General features: G+C 35.3%; 1 protein-coding gene across 1 annotated transcript in view; it reads right to left on the bottom strand.

Annotated features, from left to right (window-relative positions):
* Nucleotides 1-27,222, bottom strand: part of igsf21a (immunoglobin superfamily, member 21a) — a 240,935-nt gene that overhangs the window by 147,224 nt on the left and 66,489 nt on the right. The window contains exon 2 of the mRNA XM_079396363.1: nt 8,559-8,671. Within this exon, the coding sequence (XP_079252489.1) occupies nt 8,559-8,671 (113 nt within the window). The remainder of the gene's footprint in view (nt 1-8,558; nt 8,672-27,222) is intronic.

The raw sequence follows: 27,222 nt of genomic DNA, 5'->3' as shown, positions 1-27,222 counted from the left end.
CGTACATCAAGTCACACCAGTTTTGTTCTCGGTGTTTTAAAAAAAGAGGAATAGAAATTCTTACAGAGGGTTTGGAATGGATGAACATTTGATTCTTCTGAACAAAGACCCAGGCGCTGTCTCTCCCGGAAATGTTTCCAATGAGAAAACTTTCTCGCTAAACTGCAGTGACAAAGCAAAAAAAAAAGTACTCAAGGTGAATTGGACTTTTTTTTTTTTTGAAAACATCTGTCTTTTTCCCATATTCCTGAAGAAAATATGCTTTTGGCAGGGGGCTATGACAAAGTCGGCCCACAAATTAAAATCTCATTCCCATTCTAATGTAAATGTCACAATCAGTTTTTGTTCCACTCCTAATCGCTCAGTAAACATGGCCTTGTTTGATCATTCTGTGATAGCAAGATGAATTTAGAAAATCTATTCTGAGACCAATGATGCCCGCTATATCATAAAAAAGCATTATTACTTACAGCAGAGGAGTTTTTACAAGTGTCCTACAGAGGTTTTCTTTATGCCTCTTGTATCTGGTAACTGATGTATAATGACAGACAATAAAACTACACTAAAACTGCACAGATTCAAAACCCCTGGCTTTAGAAACCCAGCTACTATTCAACTTTTGAAAATACACAATGGGGTAAAATTTAGGAGAAAATATTACTGTGAAAATAACTGTTAATGTTATGTAATGTACTGTTAATAATTAATGTCTCTTGAGCACCAAATCAACACATTACACTGATTTCTGAAGAATATTTTGACACTTAAGACTGGAGTAATAGCTGATGAAAATTCAGCTTTGCCATCACAAGAATAAATGACATTTTAAAATGAAATAAAATATAAAATGGCCAAATAAAAATCAAATAAATTCAGCCTTGTTGAGCATAAGGCACTTCTTTCAAAAATGTAAAAAAAAAAAAATAATAATAATTACTGACCTCAAATATTTCAACGGTTGTGTATGAGCATTTGTATTTTAGAAAATGATAATCAAATTTGGGGATCCTTGGAACCCCCAGGTTTTAAAACCCAGAGGCTTACATAATTAGTCGACAAATTGGTCTTGAATAAGCACAAAATCATCAGGCTGGGTTGATCAGACACATTTATTACACTTTTATTTCTTATACTGAAAATATGTCTCAAATTTTAAAAATTCATACTATTTTTAACTATTTGCTAAATAAAGAACCACTCAAATACACACCACTAAAAATATCACAATTAAAAATAAATACATGTCAAATTAATTAATCAATTAAATATAAAAAAGATGACTTGTGTAACACTATCATTATTTACCAAATTGTAGCTTTGTTGAATGTGTACACAGTATTCTATTAGCATACTGTATTGTACTGATGTAATGAAAACCGTCAATGCATAAGGAAATACTGCGACCCTCAACAAATGCATGTTGCATTTTGCATGTTGTTCCACTTTTGCACAAAAAACATTGTGGAATCATCAATGCAATTTTCTTTGGAAAAACAACTCTGACATTTACAGGATGATCAGCATTTTACATCTAAACCTATGTAATTTAATAGCGCAAAGCTTCTGAGAGGAACAATCCTAGCTTGAAATCCAACTCAAATTATTGTAGCAAACTCTGGTTTATTTTATTTTCTTATTAATATCTTTATTTTCACACCATCTATTCGACAAAAAGCACAGTACATTTAATGATGAAGGTAGAGGCCTTTAAAAAACTAATTGAGAAGAAATTTAAGCGTTTCATATTTTTTTTTTTTCCATTTCAGAGATAACACAATCTCAGGGGCAGCGATTTTCGAAGCCAAATCGTTTTTTTAGGGGCTCATTAGACAGAAACATTACATTTAGAGCATCATTTGCGCTGGAGAGTTTTCTTGTGTGGATTTAAACTACATATAAAGAAGTAAGCAACTTTGCTCTTTATTTTTTCATCTGAAAATTGATTTAAAGCCACATTCTGAGCCACACTCTGCGTAAATATCGGAGGACATCAAACAATTACGTGGACCATTTGTTTGATTATCATTATATGCCGTATTACCCTCATAAGCCTGAGTTCCTTGGCAATAATTTGCAACTTGTGCAACATCCAGAGTATTAAACCCTTGTTAATGGTAAACCACATGTTTCCTGTCATTTCATAGGTTCTCTCATCTCAGTGCCTTAATCTAAGGCTTTAATGAAAACAAAAAACCCTAATAATCACATTGTTTTCGCAGCCTTCACCTCAGACAGCCTACACAGCATAAAGAACTGCCTTCAGAAAGCAATCTAGATTCTTTAGAGTCACGGGAGGGTAAAAATATCCAAAAACAATATTTTTAGCTCCGCCGTGCAACTCTCGGTGAAGACTAAAGAGCTTTTTTTCGCGCCGAGGAGCAGATTTGCATGACACAATTACACAAGGGCTTCTGAAATAGCAGAAAGAGTGGCACGTGGGAGCCCCACAGGAGTGCACCAAGTACACAAAGTGAGAGCACACAGACTCCATCCAACACTTCTGTTACTATAGCAACCAAGTGCAGGAATTCTCCAACCAGGAATCGGAATGCAGTGCCTCACAGGTTTAATATTAAGAAACCATTTTGTTATTCAGTTTGAGATCACCAACTCTGGGTCAAAAGGTCCTCTGCGGTTGACAGTATATATAGCGCTAACAAACAAACAGGAACTGCTGAGGTAACGTTCTGTTATGGTGGTCCGGAAGACAGGCGTGTTAATCTGCACACTCCTCCACTCCTTAAAGCTGCATTATCTTGCCAAGAGCAAAGTAATTTGCATATTGTAATGGTGTGCTTCAGTGTCAATAGTGGTAATGGGATTTGCAGAGACGTGGGCTACAAAAACTAAGCCGGGAAACAACCAAAGTGTCCGGAATATTAGAGCTGAGTGGGAGCCAGAACTCTGAGGATGTGTACATGAGAGTTAAACATTGACCTTACTTTGGAGAACAAAAATGAGCTTTCTGAGATGTTGCATGAAGATATCGTAGCTTTTCAGTGAAGGCTCACCTTGAAAATGCATTATGTTGATGACTCGGCAATATCAGACAGTTTTCAACCACTGATTGTCTAACTTATTGAAACAACACTACAGGTCAAATGTTTAGAACAGGGGTGTCCAAACTTGTTCCTGGAGGGCCGGTGTCTTGTAGAGTTTAGCTCCAACCCTAATCAAACACACCTGAAGCAGCTAATCAAGGTCTTATAGGTATACTTGAAACATCCAGGCAGGTGTGTTGAGGCAAGTTGGAGCTAAACTCTGCAAGACATCAGCCCTCCAGGAACAAGTTTGGACACCCCTGGTTTAGAATAAGGAGGTTTTTTTTATGTTTTTGAAAAACATCTCTTATGCTTACCAAGGCTTCATTTATTTGATTGAAAATACAGTAAAAAGAGTAATATTGTGAAATATTATGAAATTTTAAAAGATATTTTTTGTGTTTTAAAATAAAATGTATTTATTAATGGCAATGTTGAAACTGTTTTTGCAATTTTATATTATATAAAATATATAAAATATAATATATCACACACTACCAAAATAATATAAAAAACAATATTGTTATTATTAACTACAACAATAATAATATTTGTATTCATCAAGGATGAATTAAATTGTCCAAAAGTAACAGTAAAGACATTTATAATGCTACAAAAGTGTTCTATTTTTAAAAATTGCTTTCCTTTTGAATTTTTATGATTCTAAGAATCCTAGAAAATTGTAACAATTATTAAGCGGCAAACACTGCTTCAACACTGATAAGAACCATTAATAATATGAACCATTATTAATAATTGGGCACTAATAATACTTGATATCAGTAATTCACCAAATCAGCATATTAGAATGATTTTAGAAGGATCATGTGACACTAAATACTGGAGCAATGGCTGCTGAAAATACAGCTGCCATCACAGAATTCAATTAGATTTTTTGATTAGGGCTGTCAAATTAATTAATTGCATTCAAAATAAAGGTTTGTGTTTACCTAATATGTGACCCTGTACCACAAAACCAGTGTTAAGTCGCTGGGGTATATTTGTAGCAATAGCCAAAAATACATTGTGAGGGTCAAAATGATTGATTTTTCTTTTATGCCAAAAATCATTAGGACATTAAGCAAAGATCATGTTTCATGAAGATATTTTGTAAATTTCTTATTGTAAATATATCAAAACTTAATTTTTTATTAGTAATATGCATTGCTAAGAACTTCATTTGGACAAATTTAAAGGCGATTTTCTCAATATTTTGATTTTCTTTTTGCACCCTCAGATTCCAGATTTTCAAATAGTTGTATCTGGTCCAAATATTGTCCTATCCTGATGTATAACACACACACACACATACATACATATATATATATATATATACACACACATTCATACACAGCCTCTATCGGGAGCAAACCGCAGCCCAGCATGTGTAAACCTGAACTTAAGTACAGAGTAATCTACAAGAGAGAGTTAATCTGGTGAGATCATAGGTAATTCAGAGTGGCACTCAACAGGCAGTCAGGCGGAAACTCGGCGTTAGCAGCCGTCACCGTGGAGCTGCCCGGTGGGACGGGGCCGAGGGTATCTCTTCATTAGAATGACATAATCAGTACAAGCACAACGTGAGATGAACTGCCAGACGTTTCATTGAGGAAAATTCTCCATGGGCCTTCCCAGGATTCCAAGCTCTCGCCCCGCTCCATGGGCGTAATATAAAATAGCTTCAAAGTGATTTCTACGTCTATTTTTAGCACCACCCATGGTGCATCATCAAGGCATCAGAGGTTTGTTTATAGTTTTTTGAAAGCCCAGTTCAATGGTCTGGGAAACAGGGACATACACACTCAAAAAAGGATTCTCCAACACTGTTCCGTTTATTTAAAAAAAAAAAAATGTTATTTAACACCATTATGTTAGGTTTCCCATTTATACAATTGTATTGTGTTAAACTGACTTGAAACAGTTGTGTTTTAGCTCAACTCGATATTTTCATTTTGACAGAAAATAAATTATTTTTTTTGTGTAACTAGGAAGTGGATTTCCTCTTCCCATCATGCTTTGCACAGGGCTGGATAAGGAGAGTAAATATTGAAATAAAATGTTATTTTAGGCATTTTTTATTTAGATGATAAAATTGGGAGACTTGTTAATGTTTAATGCTCTTTTATGTTTGTATTTAAAAGAGTTTCTGGTATGTTAGTGTTTTGGGGGGTTACCATTGTGGTAAAGTGTAGAGCATGTGCTTGGGTTGAGGACCTGCTGACATGAACCAAAACTGTTTAAATAGTAAAAAACAACTATGGGCATGCCATAGATGTAACAATACCATCTTATGCTATGCATAACAAGTCGGCTAATGCCTAAAGTTATGTAGATCCAACATATCATTTTTTTGAGTGTAGAAGAATGTCTGCCTAATAACTTAATTTCTAGTTAAATGTTTTAGTTTGAGTTCAACAAGCATAAGAAAATCACTTCATCAATGTATCGATTTCATTTAAACTATTAGTTTATAAATTATATTTCATCCCATGAATTTATTTTTTATGAGTTGGGGCTACACATATTTATTGGATGGAAATCCTGTTCATCCAATGAATATTTTTTTTGAGTGCATGTGTTATTTAAAGCCTTTTTGCAATATTGTACTTACTCTGGTTGCATTTATGCATTTGGATTACTATTTACATTAACAATTTAACTTCTAAAAATATAGCGAGTATGATAGGTGGGCTCCTCTCTAAGTCTGTTCTCAAGAACATTATAAATCTGAGGAAATCTACTTAAAAAAAGGAATTCTGCTAACACTTGAACCCATTAACACACTTTAATACTAGAGTACAATTTAAAAAAGAACTGCTCTAAATGTGTCCACATTTGTATAAATTTTGTTTGGTTAAAAAACTGAACATTTTCCTGGGACTTTGGCAAATAAATAAATACAAGGATATGAAATACTGATTTGTTGCATTATCTACTTGCAAATTAGCTTAACACTACTGCAAAAAATAAAAATTACTCCATTAAAATGTAGAAGCATAAGACAAACTCTAAAGCAATATTACAAAATCAGCTTGTTTATTATTCATCTGCAATCATATTTACTTGTCCTTTTCTGTTTTAAAGACTCTATTTGTCTGTTCTATTTTCTATTCTCCATTTTAAAACCACAATCAAATTTTTGTCATTATTTACTCACCCTCAAGTTGTTGCAAACCTGTATAAATTTGTTTCAGCCGTTGAACACAAAAGAAGACATTTTGAAGAATGTTGGTAACCAAACAGCTGACTATAGCCATCGACTTACATAGTATTCTTTTTCATACTATAGAAGTCAATGGCTACCATCAACTGTTTAGTTGCCAAAAGGTATAAATTACCAGAGTGATAATTATTAGTGTTATATTAGCATTATTTATGGTCTATACTATTAAGGTATTTATTAATTTTATTCTCAGGTTTCTTTTTACATTTATTATGTATTTTACTTATTAATGTATTTTAAATATAAAATTAATTTTTAAATGAAAGTTTATGTAAATTAACAAAAAAAAATGTGTTTTGTTTTTTGTTTTACCACTCAACCAATCAGAATGAAGTATTCAAGAGAGCCGTGTAATAATAAGTAGCCTTTGGTTTAAGGCTGATCACACTGCTTGAACAGATACCAACATTCTAACCAGTCTGTTACATAAACCGTTTTTTTTTTTTTTTTTTTTTTTGCATTTCCCCAGCAAACATCACATTGCAACAATTATTAGGTCTTGTTGGAGCAGTGTGAACTAGCTTTCATTCATCACAGATTATGCATGTAAAACGCCAGTGGATATTGAAATGCACACTCCACTCAAAACTTGATTTGCTGTTGTCATGGACCTGAAGCAGAGGCAGCTATTAAGACGAAAACGAATCTTCCAATCAGGCAACATGCCTAAATTTGGAATGAGTGCTTTCTGGCAGTGCTACTTAAAGAGCCTCTCCATAGCAATATCCTTTATCTGAGCATCAGAGGAAGCCCCTCAGTTCGACAGAGAATCTTAAAGGAGAAATCGGACTACGTTGTGCATTACAAAACCTTCAAACAGGACCTGTCAAGATAACAGCATCCCCATAATGAACAACCCACAGCTGCGATCTTTTATTCAAACAGCCTCTGTCTCGCCTGAGCTGTTGATTTGATATTGTAAATCCCAAAGGTGGATATCAACCAGGGTTAAATTTCGAACACGAGCGAAAACTGAGAAGTTGACAGTTTAGTCAAATAAAAGCCTGAGATTAAAGAAACTTTGGCAGCCAAGCGCAGTTAATTGATTTATAATGTATTAGGCCGTGTGATGATCAGCAATCAGAGGAGACGGTGGGTTGGTTCATATTACCACCTTGCGGTTTTGATCAGATGCCAATAGGCAATTTTGACAGCTCTGCCCGCAGAGGCGCTTCCCTTAAATAGACATTTCTTCTCAGCTGCTAAGCCAATCAGAAGTGCATGCTCTGTATCCGTTTATTATCACTCGTACGTGTCCTGCTGCAAAAAAAGCGGCCTGTGCTTTTTGCTATTTCCACAGGTTCATAACTCTGTGAGGATGTAAGATAAGATTTTGAATATATTCATAAAAATATATTCTCAATCATTAATAATCTTTTTTTTTCCTGTCAACAAAACCACCAAAGTTATGACTTTCATCTGTGCAATAAACAACCAATCACGCAGGGAAGAGACCTTGTACTAACAAACAAGCTTCCTGGAACCTGTACTGATTCAGTGGGACTGTCTAACCGTTCAGTATGATGTATGAGACTATAGCTAATATGTAAAGTGCTATTAATCTCTTTTTGTTCGGTCTGGAAAGGTCAGCATTTGCAAAGACAAGTCTGGAGACAGTAGATGTGTCGCATTTGTGAAAAGAAGGTTGAATCAAAGACGGTGTTTTGCACTTAAACAGATATACTCTCAACCATCTGTCCATACATGAACAGATTACAGTTTTTGACTATGTATTGATATACATTACATCCAAAGCTATAAGATTTGTTCTTATTGGCGTTATTTTATTATACAGTTTTTACATTCAGGCAGTCTATTCATATATATTGCATAAGCAGCTCATGGTATAATTTATTCAGAAATGTCTAATCCATACGTTCACTGCTTTGCAATACACTAATAGTGTGTAGTAAAATGTAAAGCATCCAGCTGGGATCCATTAAGACACAGCCATCATAACCAGCTGAATATTAAAGGTGAAGTATTTCTGTGCCAATATTGTCAACAAACAAAACTGTAAAAATGATTCCTAAACATTCTGCCACTGCCACTGGTCAAACAAACAAACTGTCCACAAACAAACAGACTTGTTTTCTAGGGGTAGCACTAGCGCTAGGTCTGATATGCAGCCATTTAACAAAAAGCAATTAAGCAGCCTCAAGGTCATGCAGTTTAAAAGGCAGAACGTTAACGTTTTGTTGCAATAATAGATCCAATCAGAGAACAAAAGAACAGATTATGAACAATACAATAAAGATGAAATATTAGCTTATATGCTGAAAATAGCAACTTACCCTGTACCAAACGATCTCTCGCAATCTTCCATCTGTCTTGAAGTTGCACTTTAGAGTCACTGTATCTCCCACAACAACTGGTAGCAATGGCTCAATCGTTACGGTCAGATATCCTGCAGAGGCAAAGTAAAACATCACTGGAACATGTTCATTTTCACACATTTGAAAAAAGTGCCAAATAGCCAGATGGGGTTGGGGATGTGAAGTGCACTTGAAAAGCTTAACATAAACCAGACAACTTCATTATATAATAGATCATATTATTCAGAATTATAGCAGAATGAATTAAAACTAATTGACAAAAGCTAACAGCCAGCTCAAAATATTTTTGTTGCCAAGGAAATGAAGGTTATGGCGTCAAAATAACCAAAACATGTTTGTTCTGCTGAATCTTAAATCTACAAGATGAAAATCACTGAAAATGGCAAGTTCTATGACCAGGTAACAAAGGTTTAAGCACATATGCACAAATATACACTAAAAAATGGTAAACTAAAAATGTTAACATCTAAATAAACTGTTTTATTCAAGTCAAAAATATCATGTAATATCACTGAATTAACTTAATCATATTCATTTACACTAACAACACTGTTTTATAGGTTAAATCAGATATAAATACCACGTTTGCAGGTTACCATTTATTATTTGCAGTACTTTGCAAAACAAAGTAAAATTGTTTACTATCATACTGTAAAACTGCATCCACTTTTGAGACATACCTTTAGTGTTAGATAAAACTGAATGTGCATTTGTTGAAAAAAAAGTAAATGTTAAACTGAGTGTTGTGTTTATAAATTTATGTAAATTAAATTTAGTGTCCAACTCTACAGATCATTTTGTGTAATCAGCCATTAAATGAGAATTCACTTTATTTATTCTCTTCTAATATTTGAAGTCATGAAAACAAGATATGAAGCAACACAAAAAGGCCCAGAGCTCTGATTGGCTCTTCAAAGGAATCTGCATTTCCCTAGTATCAAACAGGCAAAATAATAAAAAATGCTTTAAAATGTAATAAAATAATTACAATGTGTCAAAGTTTTGCTTTCCTTCTTGATCTCAGATCTTCTCATCAGCACATAGCGCACACACAGACTTGAGAGAGTTTCCTTTGCTCCATTAATTACACTTAAGACATGGACACTTTGCCATCTGTTTAATTTTGTCTCCAAATCAGCTTGGCTATGGCTGTCCCACCCCACAAATAAACTGACGCTTCAGCTAACTCCTTCTAACTACAGCTATAACACACAATTAGCCAGAAACTTCATATAAAGGATGTTTGAGGACCTACACTTCATCATGGCATATGGACAACTTTTTAATGCACATTATTAGTTAGCAAAAATAGCTGTGCTCTTGTTATGCTACAGTAACAAAGTTTTTTGTTGTTTCAAAATAATTTTATGTGAAACAAATTCTTCCGCATCCATGCACCTATGCAGATAATTTCGGATTAACAAAATACTCCCCTGTTTAGGGAGTTAATGAGCATAATTACAAAGTTGATCACATTTCCAATACACTGAAAACACATTTATCAAAATGCTTAGGTACAGCCATGAATCACAAGTGGAAGAGCCTCTTAAGGATAAAGACAGGAACGTCCTGCTCTAGTGAGCTCTCTCTCTATCTGCCTAGCAGGTGGCCTGGATCCTACTGACTGCACAGTCTATCCATCTAACCAGTCAATACTCCAGACAGTGAAAGGGGAAGAAGATCCAAAACATCAGTATGAGAAAACTTCATTTCATTATTTGTTTTACTGTATTTGTTTGCATTTATACCAAATACCAGTATTAATTCAGCCCCCATTAAAGGAGGGAATGATAACTGCAGATGTTTTATGCTCATCTGGAACATCACTTCATAAGGAGATATCCAATCTTGCATGCCAATGCATGCTGGGAAATTAAGTCCCTCATAGTAAAGGACAAATTAAAATAAAACTCCTTAGTGCTCCCTGCCAATCCCCTCATTTACCTTAAGAGATAAAACATTTAATTGAAGACTATCGACTACAGCAGACTTATTGAATTTTGATGTGAAATGAGAAACATGGGGTTTTCAAAGCTCTCTAGGGGAGTGATTATTACCTGGAGAATGAAATACTATAATACCCAAATCTGTATTCATTGCCATGTTCAATGGAAAATCTCACCTTTGACGAGTCCTGGCAATTGCTGCTTCACAATCAAATATGTTTTACATTTACATCATATTTACATTCAACCTAATAGTGATGTCACATTAGATATTGCTCTTGATTTCAACAATGCTGTAATACAATTTCAGGACTACGGACAGCAACACAAGGATTTCCCACAGCGCTTTTAGAACAACATTTCCTTCTAAAACCCATTTACTGTTTTAAGTCTCTCAATGAATTATGCATTGTGCCCAAAACAACAACTGTTGTCAAGTGCTCAAACAAGAATGTGAGCATGAATCACTACACCTCATAATACTCGAGGAACATAAAACAAAATGATTCGTCGGACCAATTCTGTGCTTTTCAATAATCTGTCCATCTTGAGGTCTCAATTAGCTCTTGTCAGACAAAACAGCTCAATTACTCACCGCTTCGGCCAAGGCCTTATCACTGTGTCAGACTGACAGAATTGACTTGGCAATTCTGTACATTTATCTCAGTGGAAGACAGAGCAGCTCCCTCTAAGCCTCAAGGGAAATAAGGGAGCAAGGATAGGAACAAATTCCAGCAGATCTGCGACCTCGCTTAGTTTTAAAATTCCCAAACTATGATGGAGGCTGAACCCCAAGAAATCACTTTCTCCCAAACTTTGCCTTCTAGAAATTGAGTCGGTTTCTGGGTCCTAAAGCAAGATCACAGATGGATTGCCGAGCACAAAATATATGTGTTAAATGCACCATATGGACACAGGCAGATGGACTTTTCTGTTAAAGGTACAGTTCACCCAAAAATGAAAATGTGCTGGAAAGTATTCACTTCAGAAGTTCCTTAGATCCACTGAATGCAAATTTTTTCCAAATCTGTTCCAATGAAGAAACAAACTCATCAACATCTTAGATGGGTATATTCTCAGCAAATTTTAATTTGAAATGACTAAACTATTTTGAAAAGTGGTTCAGATCAGTTTTCTGTCAATACGAATACATTCCTACAGTAAGGTGGTCTGCCAATGTAACATGTGGAGCATTCTCTCTGAGATCTAGCTGCACTTCGATGCGCTTGTTAAAGAATCTTAATTTAATCATCACGCTCGAGGGATCTTTACGCTGGAGGAGATTTGAATGGATAAGCCTCGAGAGCTACAGGTCATTAAAAGGAGCTGAAGCTCTCAAATAAAATACCTTCCACTTAGCACCCATACCTCCATAAAGAGATTTGAAAGTCTGGAGAAATTGGTCCATAGCAAGCGTATGTTCATATGTGGTATTTTTATTTAAATGTCAAATCATTGAGTAGGGTAAAATAATAAGATACTTGGATACTAAGAGCTAGAAAATCATCACTTAAACACAAGAGTTGGGGCATTTAATTCTAGCTGAAACAGATTTACTTTAGTATTTGTGTCTTAATGTGTGTGTGTGTGTGCATGTGTAAGATAGATAGATAGATAGATAGATAGATAGATAGATAGATAGATAGATAGATAGATAGATAGATAGATAGATAGATAGATAGATAGATAGATAGATAGATAGATAGATAGATAGATAGATAGATAGATAGATAGATAGATAGATAGATAGATAGATAGATAGATAGATAGATAGATAGATAGACAGATCAAAAATACAACTACAAGTTCAAATAGAAACTTTTTGTAACTTATGTCTTTAACCCAAAACATTTGAACAGTAGTGTACATTTACACACACACACACACACACACACACACACACTTGGAACTTTAAACTTGTCTAAAATCATTGAATAGTGCTTGTCTCTACTTCCCTAGATGAACTAAATGAACTCATGCCAGCGTTTAAATAGCATCCTTATGGGGTCAACAATATCGACTAAAGAATAAATTACATGTTGTAAATTGGAACCAGCGTTGTACAAAACACGCTGATGTAATATACTTCTTTTGTCCGATCATTTCTTTCTGCGTTGTTAATCGTTCCGCTTTGGAAATTCAAATGAGACACAGTTTCCAACCCTGATCACAGCTACGGTAGCCGCCTCCTTTGTGAGCTGTTGTATATGCCTTTGTGTTTGCATGCTAATTTTGGGGCAAAAAATGGCTACGAGCAGGATGGTGTGTTATTGCGTGACTTACTGATACGGAAAGAGCCATGAGCAGGGATTTTAAAATAGCTCATTACATGGACTTGTGCACTTGGGTCTGAGCAGTACATATTTCAAACACTTTCCCCCTTAACTGATGTCCAACCCGGAAAGATCTTGTTTTCATAAACCTTCATAAGAAATGACAGCTGACAAACAAAATATTTTAATGACAGGGCAGACCGCCACAGCAGGAATAGGAGTGTTTGGAAGGGCTCACTGATTTTCTCCAATAACTGCACCCACGGGCCAGCGGCCAGGCTCGGCTAAGCCACAAAGTCTCTGGCTAGAGCTAGTTTAAGGAAAGACCACGGCCGGATTACCCAATTACATGGAGCGATGATGAGGAGGTCGGCCCAGAAGTTCACTTCGCTATCGATGAAGCTGTTAACCACACAGGCAGTTCAATTTCTACTTCGCTGCTACATGTTACATCATGCGCGTCAGCCTACGACTCAACTGTAATTGAATCAACCTCATAACATTTTCTAGCAGAAATGCCATCTGTCATCTTTGTGCCGGAGTCAAGAATTCCCCCCGATATGATTTGTCTTCACATTTTAATGAAAATACTAATGAAGTTGATAGGAACGACCGCTAACACGAGGGCGTTCAAGAAAACTCAGGGTTGCGTATTGTTTACAGCCGAATGAAGGACAAGGTCAGCATTTAGACCAAGGCCGCATTGGAATTCTGTAAGGTAAAGCTAAATTATTTAAAACCAAACTATTCTTGGCACATACATCAGTCTAAATCCCTCTCAGGCCGTCTCCATATCACCAAGGAGGGCATACGTTCACACCTGCTCTGGACTGCTGGGAAATCAGCTCAATCCAGCGAACCTCTGACAGATGACACATCCTGTATCCTGTCACACCTGGGTCTCCCCAATGCTCAATCCTTCTGATGTCAACAAACTGTAAGCATCATGCCCTAACCAGCATAAACTCACATCACATAACTGTTTGCTGCCAATCTGAGCACTCACTCCCATGGGCGGCAGGATTCAGCTTGTCAATGTGAAGCTGAGGGATGGATAGAACAACCAGAATGTAAATAGACCAAAGCAGGTCAAATAGAATCAGCCGACGAGATTGACGGAAACTTTAGCATCATGACTGCTTTTAAATATCAGACATTGTGTATATATATATATATATATATATATATATATATATATATATATATATATATATATATATATATATATATATATATATATATATATATATACACAGACATGAACTAAAAAACACAGATTTCCTGTATCTTTAATTTCAGGAACACTAAACGTCCAAGCTCATAAAAGGATGAACAAGAGCAGGAATGACATTCTGCAGCTGCTGGCAACTTATTAGCACCTGATGCTAATTACGCCTGTCACCACTACCATAAATTCAGCATTACATCTCTCCTTTTCAAAGGTCCAGTTCTCCCTGGTGCATGAGCAAGGTGTCCTTGAGGTCTAAGTATAAGACGATGACGATGTCCACGTGACCTTCACTTCCCTTGGTACAATAAGGACACCACGCCTCCTCTTTTTATAATACTTCTGCCACAACATTTTCTCCTTTTTCATTTGCACATTTTAAAGAGCCAGTCACCATCAATCTAACAGTATCCACCTCCTCAAAATACTTTTAAAACTACTTTTGACTGATCAACTGCAGAATCTTTTAGACAATTCTGATGCCAGTCCCATGGTCTCACATAGTCAGCTTTTGATTGGCAATGAGTCACTTCACAGATTATTCTGCCCAAGAACCGCCCACTTAGACAGGAAGAGACCATCTGAACAACATTTAAAGCAGCCAGCCACATTTTATTTTGTGTTCATGTGGCATTCACTTTTGGACTTATGAAAACCAGCGCATCGTGACTCCCCTATTGCACTGTATCAAAACGCTCTCTCAATTCTCTCTATTAATTCATTTACAAAAATACAATAAGAATGCAATTCATACACTAATATATTTACATTTCTATATTAATATTTATTTTAATATTTTGAGGGTCAAAGTCAAAAATGTCATAGTGATACAAATGCCCTCATTATATAATACAGAAAAAAATACTCATTAAAACAACTGCATTCTTTAAAAGAAAACAATCTTAATTATTAAGTAATAATAAATATTTATTATTAAATCTTTTAATAATACTATTATCATCAAATTATCAAAACTGCTTCATTGCTTAAAAATATTTGAAAAATGAAACTTTTTTCAAGCCAACATACAGAAACATGCGAGGGAAAAAAACTAACAAACAAACAGAAAATCATAGAAATGAACCCTGCAGACCTTAATGATTATGTGTCAAGGCCAATAATTATCGATAAATATATAAATAAAAGCATACAGATAAATATATCAATAAATGAAAGATCAATAAGAGAAGAAGTGTTAATAATAAACTAAGTTTGATTAATATTTTAAAGACACAAAGAAAAAAACGAACAAACCAAAATGCCACCGAAGAAAATCAGCAGCGTTGCTGAGGATGAGTTGGAGCAGATCAGAAAATCCCTAAACTTCATGTCGGACGAGTTGAACAATGTTGTTAAACAACAAACTTGCTACTTGAGCTGATGGATGAACTTAAACAACTGAAGAACCTTGTGAAAGAGAAGGACAAGAAAATTGAAGGACTGGAGAGAAGGACTGACGAGCTGGGCAATATTCAAGAATGGAGAATTTAATCATAAGCGGACTGGACACAAAACACCGGACGTACGCCAGTACAGTGGCCAGAGACAGAGACGGAGAGGAACTACAAACGCTGGAAAAGCAAGTAATCAAGTTCTTTGAAAGCCAGAATATGATCATTCAGAGCAATAATGTTGTGGCCTGTCATCCCTTCCACGAAGGAATGGCGGAGCGAAGCCTGCAATAGTTGTTCGGTTTGTGAATCTGAAACATAAAGCCGAGTTACTGAGGCAGGCAAAGAAGTTGAAGGGTACGGGAGTGTACCTGAATGAACATCTTACAAAAAAGAATGCTGACATCGCTAGACGTGCACGCATTTTGAGGAAACTAAACAAGATACAAGCTACATGGACAAGAAATTGTAAAGTGATGATATGGCTTGATCCGTATGGATAAGTGAAGACTGTGTGAAGGAATATTCATATGGACTCAAAAGGATTATCGATATGATGGACATTGATAAGGATTTTTTGTTCTCATTTAGAGATGTTGATGATGGGGAGTTGGTCAATATTCAAATGGACTGTGTGTTTGACCACTTACAATGTCACTGTAAGTACGATAATTAGAATTTTAAATCCTTCAATCACGCGGATCATAAAATGTACGAGATTGAAAATGATATTGACCCGGAAAATCACTTTTTTTAATGATGCAAATAACAATTGTTGTGAGTACCATACAGAAGATAAATTTAATAGAAATGTGAATATGGAGGGACATTATCAATAATGCATTTATATAGTAGAAGTCTTTAGAAAAATTTCATGCACATTAAGGATTATTTGCGTCAGTTTAATAAATGTAATGTGATTGCTGTGTCAGAGAGTTGGCTTGATAATGAGAAAATACATGAAGTAGTATTGGAAGGGTATAATTTGTTTACAGTAAACAGAGTTAATAAGAAAGGAGGAGGAGTTACTTTGTATGTTGACAGCGCTAAGATGTCATTTGATTACAAGTATGTCAGTTACTATAGAAAATCTTTTGGAATGTGTAACTATAGAAATCAATATTGAAAGGTTTAAAAATATAATTATCAGTTGTGTGTATAGATCACCAGGAATTTGTACGGATACCTTTATGAATAAATTATTTGGTATGCTCGATAAAGGGAATGAGAACAAAAGTACCAATTATATTTGGAGATTTCAATATTGATTTGTTGAATCCGAATGGAAATAAGAGAATAACAGATTTTACTGACTCATTATATAGTAAAGGTCTATTTCCTGTGATTACAAAACCTATAGAATAACCAAAAATACTGCTACATTAATAGATAATACATATACAAAATTTAAGGAAAAATAGTAGGAGGATTATTTATAAATAATATGACTGATAATTTTCCAGTTTTTGCAATCTTTCAAAGATTATTTGATAAAACAAAAGGTAGTAGGATAAATAGATTTGAACTAATTCGATATAGAACACCATAAATCTTTGCTGCTCTCAGTGAGGACTTGAAGAATCAAAATTGGAGCGAGGTTTATGCAACTAAAGATCCTAATAGTGCTTATGATGCTTTTTTGTCCATATAAATAGAAAATACGAAAAACATTGTTTTTTTAAGAAGACTGTAAAGAAGCAAAAAAAAAAATTAGGATAAACCCTGGATTACTAAGGGAATAGAGAAAGCATGTAAAAAAGAAAAAAATATTATACAGGAAATTTATAGCAATTAGAACTATACAAGCGGAAAATAAATACAAGATATGTATTTTTATGTTGTTTTGAATTATGTTTGTATATTTTGGGAAATCATTTTGTTATATTGTTTATTTTGTGTTATTTAACTTAGTGAAAAATGTCAGCCATTCAGTTAATTATGTATAAAGGGTAGACATAATAAGCAAGGCTTCTGCCTACACCTTTTTCGGTCACTATGTATTTTTATTCATTTTGTGAAAATTTGTCTGTGAGGACCGGAATAAAATTATTATTGATTGATTGATTGATCAATACTCTGAGCCTTTTACCCCGTGTGTGAGGTATAAATAATATAAGAAAATAGCATTAAAATGTAGGTAATCCAATTGAAGCGCTTTCAGTTTTATGTGCAACAAGGTTGTCCGTAGGCGTCCAGTCTGGGGCTACAGGAAGCCGTCATAAATGATTAGAATAACAGAAGCTTTGAAGGCTGAACATATCTAATACCGCTGGACTACTATGTCCGCTCATGTGTTGAGCTGAGCTTTAACTGAGCTTAAATCCAGTGAAAAGGCTTACAGTACATTCCGTTACTCTGGCATGTTGCAGCATTGTATTGATCTGCCCTGTGGCATAAGCCTTTGCCCAGTGGAAGTCAGACAGGCCTGTTTATAGCCTGCATACTCTCCATCTGCTCCTCACCTTCACCCACCACATGTATTGGAGCCTCTGCCAGGCCAGATATTACTGCTAAATGTCAGTGAGACATCTTCACTGTGCTCCTAACATTTATTAATGCAGTTCCTGTGCCGCCTGGTATGTCACTGTTAAAACAGCGCCTTAAATGTCTGGAGAGATGGAGCACGGGGCTGACATGAAGCTGCTGCAATGTCTTATAAAAAACACATCACCACGTACTGAGTAACAAATGAATAAAAAAAACCCAGCACTGCTCATGGATCGCCTCAGGAAAGCAGTTGGGATCTGAAGCAACGGCTAAGTATAGCATGGACTACATAGCAAAATGCTGTGTGTACAAGTGCTAAAATCATCTGAAATGAACCAGAACGGAGTTGACTATCGTTGAAAAAAAAAAAAAGGCCGGCAAACACGTTGCAGTAATTGGCTCATATTAACTGGTTGTAGAAGCAAGCATGACCTCTGCTGCATCTTAATCCATCAGTCTCACCATTAAAATAACATCTAATGAGAGTTTGCAAAGCGGCCTTTCTGCCATTAATAACAGTAATCTGCCAAAGGCACAACAAGAAATCTAAACACAACTGCGAGATGGACCGGGCTGGACTGCGCGCCGTGTAATTCTTTGGTGTGATTAATGGTAATGGCTTTCCAGGCATCAATGGCGAAGCAAATGTCTCCAGGAAGAGAGGAATGGTCGACTTTGTTGTCTACAAGCGTTCCTCTATGCTATATCATAAGTGGGATAAACATAGATTTGTAGTATCACAGACAATTTTAAGCGCTTTCATGGTACTTTGCAGGAGAAAATAGGGTAGAACAAAGCAGCCCTGTTGTTCCTCTTGGGAAAAAGGGAAAAGATGAAATGTGTGTGTTTATGCTGAGAAAGCATCTCTGGAACAAAGCCTTGAGACACATTAAGCAGCAAGGCCACATGGCCCTTAAAGCTCAGACATGTTGTTCTAGAGGAGATTTAGAGATGCTCCTTGTTCCTCCATGTATTTTAGAAGCAGGAACTCTGCCGTGCATGCACTTTAAATCTAATTCAGGAAACAGTTTCTTGTGTTGAGCCAAGAAGCTGTTGTGAGAGAGAGAAAGATAAGGAAGAGAGGCCAAAGTCATCAGTAAGTACAGAGAATTTAATGGATTTTAAATGTTAACAATATCCTAAAAAAACAGAAATAATACTAATATGCTGATTGGCTGCTTAAGAAACATTTCTTATCATTTTCAGCTGTGCTTTTGAGTAAACTGTGATGCACTACCAAAGCAACAAATTAATGCCCAAAATAAACAAATGCTTGAAAATATCACAACCACGCTATCAGAGATCAAAATATATTTGAAAATTTATTAGCATTAAATTTTTTTTATTAAAAATTTTGAGGCATGCATAAAAAGTCATAATGATTCTAAACTTTTGACCGGTAGTGCATAAATTACAACATAATATATTATAAAATGTAACTTAATAATTTAATAGCAAAAAAAAAAAAAAAATGCATTTCATGTCACAAAGAAAAAATAAAAAAATCTTGTGAAAAGTAAAGTTTATACACTAAGAGCAACAGTTCAACAATCACACTTTTAAAGCTCTTTTAAAAGCAAATAATCTGATCTGCATGTTCAGTGGTTCAAGATTGAGCCATTTTAACACTGAGTGTCCCTCTTTAGCTCCCACACCTAATTCAAGAATAGGAGATAATTTGTCTCACTAGGCAATTAAACCCCTTCAGAAGAGCAGAAGCTGATACGGTAAATATTTCTTGATTGCCTCTTGTTCTGTAGGGAAGAGCTAAAAAAGAAAATACCTTTCAAGAAACAACAGGCAAACGAGATCTCAATCACCCAAAGAGTTACTTCAGTAAGTTTGCAGAGACAATTACTATTTTTCCCTTTTTAGGTAACTACAATGATTCAAGATACCAGCAATTATGCACAAAGCTTTCCAACATAATGAAGTGATTATAGTGGCCTAATAAATAAAAAGTCCTTAAATCAAGATTAGTAATGAAGATAACCACCATCGCTGTGATTTTTAACACTTATGTAAATCCATTAAAATTCAAGATTAGAAACAAATGTGCATCTGGAAAATTGGTACTTAATAAGAAAATAAGGTTATTATTAATTGAAACAAATTAATCACATCAGTGATTGACATTAATTAGTTTCTTGAAGGCTAACCTTGTGTTTGTTTAAGCAGTTCAGCTTTTCTAACCTTGTCATGCTGATGGCATGTCGTGTGTTAATATAGGTTGTTTGTAGTGACACGTTCTTTATGTGACGGCACAGGTTAAATAAAACTAAAACACAGCATTAGATTTTGAAATGCATCAGATTTTAAATGCCCACACAATCTACATTTATTACTGCACTTCAGATTTCTGAAGCAGTTCTGTTTAACAGCCAATTAGAGACCCAGAACAAAAATGTCCAATCAATGCAATCATGCCAAGCATCATTCAGGCACAGAGAATAGCTTAATTAACAAATGTTTGATAAAATCATGGTTTTTATATAAATATTGTGATGCTGACTCCTTTGAATATATATATATATATATATATATATATATATATATATATATACAGGTCCTTCTCAAAAAATTAGCATATTGTGATAAAGTTCATTATTTTCTGTAATGTACTGATAAACATTAGACTTTCATATATTTTAGATTCCTTACAACACAACTGAAGTAGTTCAAGCCTTTTATTGTTTTAATATTGATGATTTTGGCATACAGCTCATGAAAACCCAAAATTCCTATCTCAAAAAATTAGCATATTTCATCCGACCAATAAAAGAAAAGTGTTTTTAATACAAAAAAGTCAACCTTCAAATAATTATGTTCAGTTATGCACTCAATACTTGGTCGGGAATCCTTTTGCAGAAATGACTGCTTCAATGCGGCGTGGCATGGAGGCAATCAGCCTGTGGCACTGCTGAGGTGTTATGGAGGCCCAGGATGCTTCGATAGCGGCCTTAAGCTCATCCAGAGTGTTGGGTCTTGCGTCTCTCAACTTTCTCTTCACAATATCCCACAGATTCTCTATGGGGTTCAGGTCAGGAGAGTTGGCAGGCCAATTGAGCACAGTAATACCATGGTCAGTAAACCATTTACCAGTGGTTTTGGCACTGTGAGCAGGTGCCAGGTCGTGCTGAAAAATGAAATCATCTTCATAAAGCTTTTCAGCAGATGGAAGCATGAAGTGCCTGATAGCTAGCTGCATTGACCCTGTCCTTGATAAAACACAGTGGACCAACACCAGCAGCTGACATGGCACCCCAGACCATCACTGACTGTGGGTACTTGACACTGGACTTCAGGCATTTTGGCATTTCCCTCTCCCCAGTCTTCCTCCAGACTCTGGCACCTTGATTTCCGAATGACATGCAAAATTTGCTTTCATCCGAAAGAAGTACTTTGGACCACTGAGCAACAGTCCAGTGCTGCTTCTCTGTAGCCCAGGTCAGGCGCTTCTGCCGCTGTTTCTGGTTCAAAAGTGGCTTGACCTGGGGAATGCGGCACCTGTAGCCCATTTCCTGCACACGCCTGTACACGGTGGCTCTGGATGTTTCTACTCCAGACTCAGTCCACTGCTTCCGCAGGTCCCCCAAGGTCTGGAATCGGTCCTTCTCCACAATCTTCCTCAGGGTCCGGTCACCTCTTCTCGTTGTGCTGCGTTTTCTGCCACACTTTTTCCTTCCCACAGACTTCCCACTGAGGTGCCTTGATACAGCACTCTGGGAACAGCCTATTCGTTCAGAAATTTCTTTCTGTGTCTTTCCCTCTTGCTTGAGGGTGTCAATGATGGCCTTCTGGACAGCAGTCAGGTCGGCAGTCTTATGATTGCGGTTTTGAGTAATGAACCAGGCTGGGAGTTTTTAAAAGCCTCAGGAATCTTTTGCAGGTGTTTAGAGTTAATTAGTTGATTCAGATGATTAGGTTAATAGCTCGTTTAGAGAACCTTTTCATGATATGCTAATTTTTTGAGATAGGAATTTTGGGTTTTCATGAGCTGTATGCCAAAATCATCAATATTAAAACAATAAAAGGCTTGAACTACTTCAGTTGTGTTGTAATGAATCTAAAATATATGAAAGTCTAATGTTTATCAGTACATTACAGAAAATAATTAACTTTATCACAATATGCTAATTTTTTGAGAAGGACCTGTATATATATATATATATTTATTTTATTTTTTTCAAAATAAATCCGCTTTTTAAAAGTTGAGCTCTTTTGTGGCATAATATTGATTATTATAGAACATAATTGAGTTTTAACATATATTGGAACACACTTATATCGAAGTACAAAGGGCCAAGTAAACATGAAAATACTAGTGCTGTCAAACGGTTAATCGTGATTAATCGCATCTAAAATAAAGTGTTTTTCTTTACAAAATATGTGTGTGCATACTGTGTATACTTATTATGCATATATAAAGACATACACATACAGAATATATTTTGAAAACATTTACATGTATGCGTGTATATATTTATATTCATATAAATTATATCATATGTAAGTATATTAAATATATAAACAACATTTTTCTTAAATATATATGTACATGTGTGTGTATTTATATATACATAATAAATATACACAGTACACACACATATATTATGTAAACAAATACTTTTATTTTGGATGCGATTAATCATTTGACAGCACTAGAAAATACATAGTTTTTAAATAGAGCAATTAAACAAACATTATATCTGTTTGGTAATAAAAATTAAATAAATATGGGGTAAATTCTCAAATTATGTCTAAAAGACCTTGAGAAAGCTTTAAGTCCATAAAAAGCCCTCAATTAATAATACAATCATATATTTAAAAAAACAAAAAAATGGAAAATGCGATATAACAAATTATACAGGGAAAATTCACATTTACATATTCATGAATAATAATAATATCACCCAAAAAAAAAAAATAATAGATTACAAAATTATTTTGTGTAATAATAATCAACATTATGCTGCAAAAGGTGTCAACAGAGTTTGTTTTGAACCTCAAACATTGCTTTAAGATAATCATAGGCAGAGCGGCAAACCAATAGTTAATATCACCTTAATGGCTGACGAAGCCAGGAGTGCATGCCTCATGTGTTGAATAGGCTTTAATATTCAAGGGTTTAGGATGAAGAGAGTGGAAACTGCGCATTCAAGAGGATTTGTGAATGATGAACGTGGATGGCAGCTGATTTATGCTGTTTAAAAAGATGTCCTGCCTCCTGGAGCTGGGACTGGGTTTGTCATGAAGTTGCTATGAGATGATGCATGTTCAATCAGAATGATTTACTGTTTAATGATACGCTCGAGCCCAGAGAGTGTTAGGCTTAGAGATGCATGACACATCTCTAATCTACCTCCTCCCCATGCACGACAGAATAGGCAGCAATCAGGAGCCCATATCAGCTGCTTCTAGACTCGAGGGTTTTAATTGCTGTGGGCTGTCGACATTATCTCTCCTACTCTGGCGATTGGAGTGCTGAGTTTGATGGGGGAGATTGTGGGGAGAGCCCGGCCAAGTGTGACCAGATGCCCTGGTACCGAAGAACCTCCTGCAGCTGGTCTGGATGAGGTTTATACGGATACAACTGATTTTGTGGATCTTATATACTTCCACGATGAAGAGGATAACCTTTATAATCTTTAGAAATACTCTTCAACGTTTACAACTTGATAGTGATATTTAATCATTTCTTGAAGTAGCTGGGATCGAGTTGGGCAGCTCATTCCACCAGCAGGGAACATTTAAGGTAAAAGTCTGCGTAAGTGATTTTATGCCTCTTTGGGATGGCCACTCACTGGCAGAACACAAGCGTCTGGAGGCCACACATGTCTGACATAGTGAATTTAGGTAAAGGGGTGCAGAGCCAGTGGTTGTTTTGTAGGTAAACATCAATGCCTTGATGAACAGAGGTGTGACATGCACTCTTTTCAGCTTGTTAAAGACTCTTTAATATTTTCAAATATATATTAAAATAGAAAACAGTTGTTATTACTATAATTTTATGTTATTTATTTATACTGTATTTTTTAACAAATAAATGCAGGCAATGGTATGTATATGTTCTGGTGCCTTAAAGAATCCAGAAACCAAAAAAAGCTGGTCTTTAGAGTTTAATCTAATGCACAATAATCCTATGTCCCATGATTTTTTTTTTTTGCATAAATTGCCAGTGCAACTTCTGCCAACAAAGTAAACAAAAAGCAATTATGAAAAAGTGTTATGCAAGCAATAGGTATTCATGCAACTTGGCCACACACAGTATCTAGTGTAAAAGAAGCTGCATTGTTCTCCCTCACCTATCAAACATAAAAAAACAGAAAGCAGCATGAAAAATCGGTCATAAATAACTTACTGACAGAAAATTATTTTTAACCAATTTTATCACATACACAAGCCCAAAAAACTAGAGTAAACCATATTATGGAAGGTCAGCCATGTTAGATGGGAGTTAAGCTGTATTTGCTGTTGTGTAAATGCAAACATATGCATTATTTGTCATTTATCATGCAAGAGAGAACAGGATAATTGGACACTTGTGTGACAACAGGCTCCAATAGTGGGCAAAATTTTTAAACCGCTGGTTTGGCTAACAGATTTTTTTTTTTTTTTTTAAATAATTAGTTGCATAAAAATCACAACACAATAAAACACATGCAACCTGCACTATAAAAATGTGACAACATGTCTGACCTTTTTTTGAAAAATTCCCTTGTCCTAAGTACAACTTGACAGTGTGACAAATAGCCCTACTCTCCCCTCTATATAATACAACCATTAAATGTTATGTTATTGTAAATGTCTGCACATTCTTAGACAAACTACAAATTGAAATGTGAAAAATTACCATAAACTTAATTTTGACAAGTAGTAAGACTATAGAATGTTTTTCAGACATTCTCATTTATTCAATTAGCAGACATTTTACAAGGTGACTTAGAAATGATGAAAAATTCAAACACAAATGATAAATCACATGGAGTCGTCAATATTAGCAGACCAGTGACACACACTGTAAAAAATTTACATTTACAAAAATTGGGGAAATTGACAAATAAACATTGGCTCAACAAATTGCTTCCCAAAAATTACCCCAAAACAAAAAAATACATTGTGCTAATTTTAGCTGAAGGTCTGAAGTTAAAGTTAAAAATATATATTTACCGAACATATTAAATTGTTTTCAGCCAATTTATCAAGCATAAGTGAAAAATCTGTTTTGGCCCAACAAGCCTTGCAGCAAAAACGAGTGTGCGCATGCGCATGAGAGAATCGTACTGGATTAAAATTCCTGTGTGCGGGAGAGCGAGAGATGCTTAGCAGCGACGAAACGAAACATCATTTCCAGACGGATTTTCATCTATGAAGTTACGGTGAGTACTGAACTGTATTTATTAAGTCCTCTTTCAGTTAAATAGAGTGCAACTGTCAGTAATTTCGACAAAAAAACGTAAAACATGGGCATTACATTACCGCCTCAGACAAGTAACTTAGTTTTCCGAATTATCCAGGTTTATACTTGAGGACACGGTACATTTTACGTGTATTACATTGTATTTTTTGCAGATTAAGTGTGAATTCACGCCTTTACTGGTGTTTATTTCGCAGAATAATGTAACAGTGAATTCACATCTTTAAATTAACTTAACGTTAACGTTACTGGTGTCGTGTTGGCGCTTATAACTCAGTTTAGCCCATGCTGATCCCTCGTTTACTTAAAGTTACTATTTATTTAACTAAATTATTTTATGTCACTTTATAATAACGATATTAAATGTATGAGACACAATGAATACGTTTCTGCTATAAATATAAATGTTTTTCCCCTCAGTGAACCCACCATTGCTAGGCCTGCATGAACACGCGAGGCACCATTTAGTGAAGAACACTAACGTAACGTTACGACTTGAACAGTGAGTATTAACGAATTCTTATTGAATATATGTTTATTCTACATTAGTGTCAAATACTATTAGCTTGTAAATGTGATTAGCCTAGAGTCATTGCTGGTCTGCTGAGCCTTTGAAATTGGCGCTCAAAGTTTATAAATGTAACGTACATGCCCCTTGTAGAATATGCAAAATGTTAATAACTTTATCAAAATAAGAGGGATGAAGAAAATTTGCATGTTATTGTTTAATTAATACTGTCACGAATAAGCTATTTCACATAACAGATGTTTATATATTTTCCACAAGACAAAGTAATAACTGAATTTATGAAAAAAGTCCCAGTTCAAAAGTTTACATACCCTTGAATTTTAATAATCTGTTGTTTCCTGGATTATTTGCGACTGTTTTATATTTTGTGATAGTTGTTCATTAGTCCCTCATTGATCCCAAGCAGTTCAACTGCCTGCTGTTCTTCAGAAAAATCCTCCAGCTCCTTTTTTATATTTGAACCCTTTTCAACAGTGACTGTATGATTTTGAGATCCGTCTTTTTACACTGATGACAACTGGGGGACTCGTACATAACTATTATATAAGGTGAAAACATTCACTGATGCTCAAGAAGGCAACACAATGCATTAAGAGCTGGGGGGTGTACATTTTTTGAATTGGATGATCAGGGTAAATTGTACTTATTTCATTTTCTGAGTAACGTTTAATTATTTATGTAACTTCTTCAGTGCAGTACCAAATAAAAAAAATATGATCTTTAGACAAAATAAGAAAAATGAACATCATCCTGTTCAAAATTTTACACTACCCAGCTCTTAATGCATTGTGTTGCCTTCTGGAGCATCAGTAAATGTTTACACCTTTTGTAATTGCTGTCTATGAGTCCCTCAATTATCTTCAGTGTGAAAAGATGGATCTCAAAATTGTACAATCCCTGTTGGAAAGGGTTCAAATATGCAGAAGACACCGGAAAAAACAAATAATGTGCAGGAGCTGGAGGATTTTTCTGAAGAACAGCAGGCAGTTGAACTGCTCAGGACCAATGAGGAACTCGTGAACAACCATCACAAAACAGAACAACAGTCGTGGATCATACAGCAAACAACACAGATTATTAAGATTCAAGGGTATGTAAACTTTTTAAAAGGGTAATTTTTATGAATTAATTTATTTTGTATTGTGGAGTATATAGAAACATCTGTCATGTGAAATAGCTTATTCGGGACAGCATTAAATAAACAATAACATTCAATTTCTATGATCCCTTTTATTTTGTCAAAATTATTAACATTTAGCATATTCTGCAAGGGGCGTGTAAATTTGAGCACAACTGTATATAGCATAACAACACAATTTGGTTTCGGTTTCATTGCTTTCTGAATATGACC

This window comes from Barbus barbus (genome assembly GCF_936440315.1).
Source record: "Barbus barbus genome assembly, chromosome: 37".
Lineage (NCBI taxonomy): Eukaryota > Metazoa > Chordata > Actinopteri > Cypriniformes > Cyprinidae > Barbus > Barbus barbus.
The sequence above is the reverse complement of the archived record's forward strand: the minus strand, read 5'-3'. Positions and strand labels throughout refer to the sequence as shown.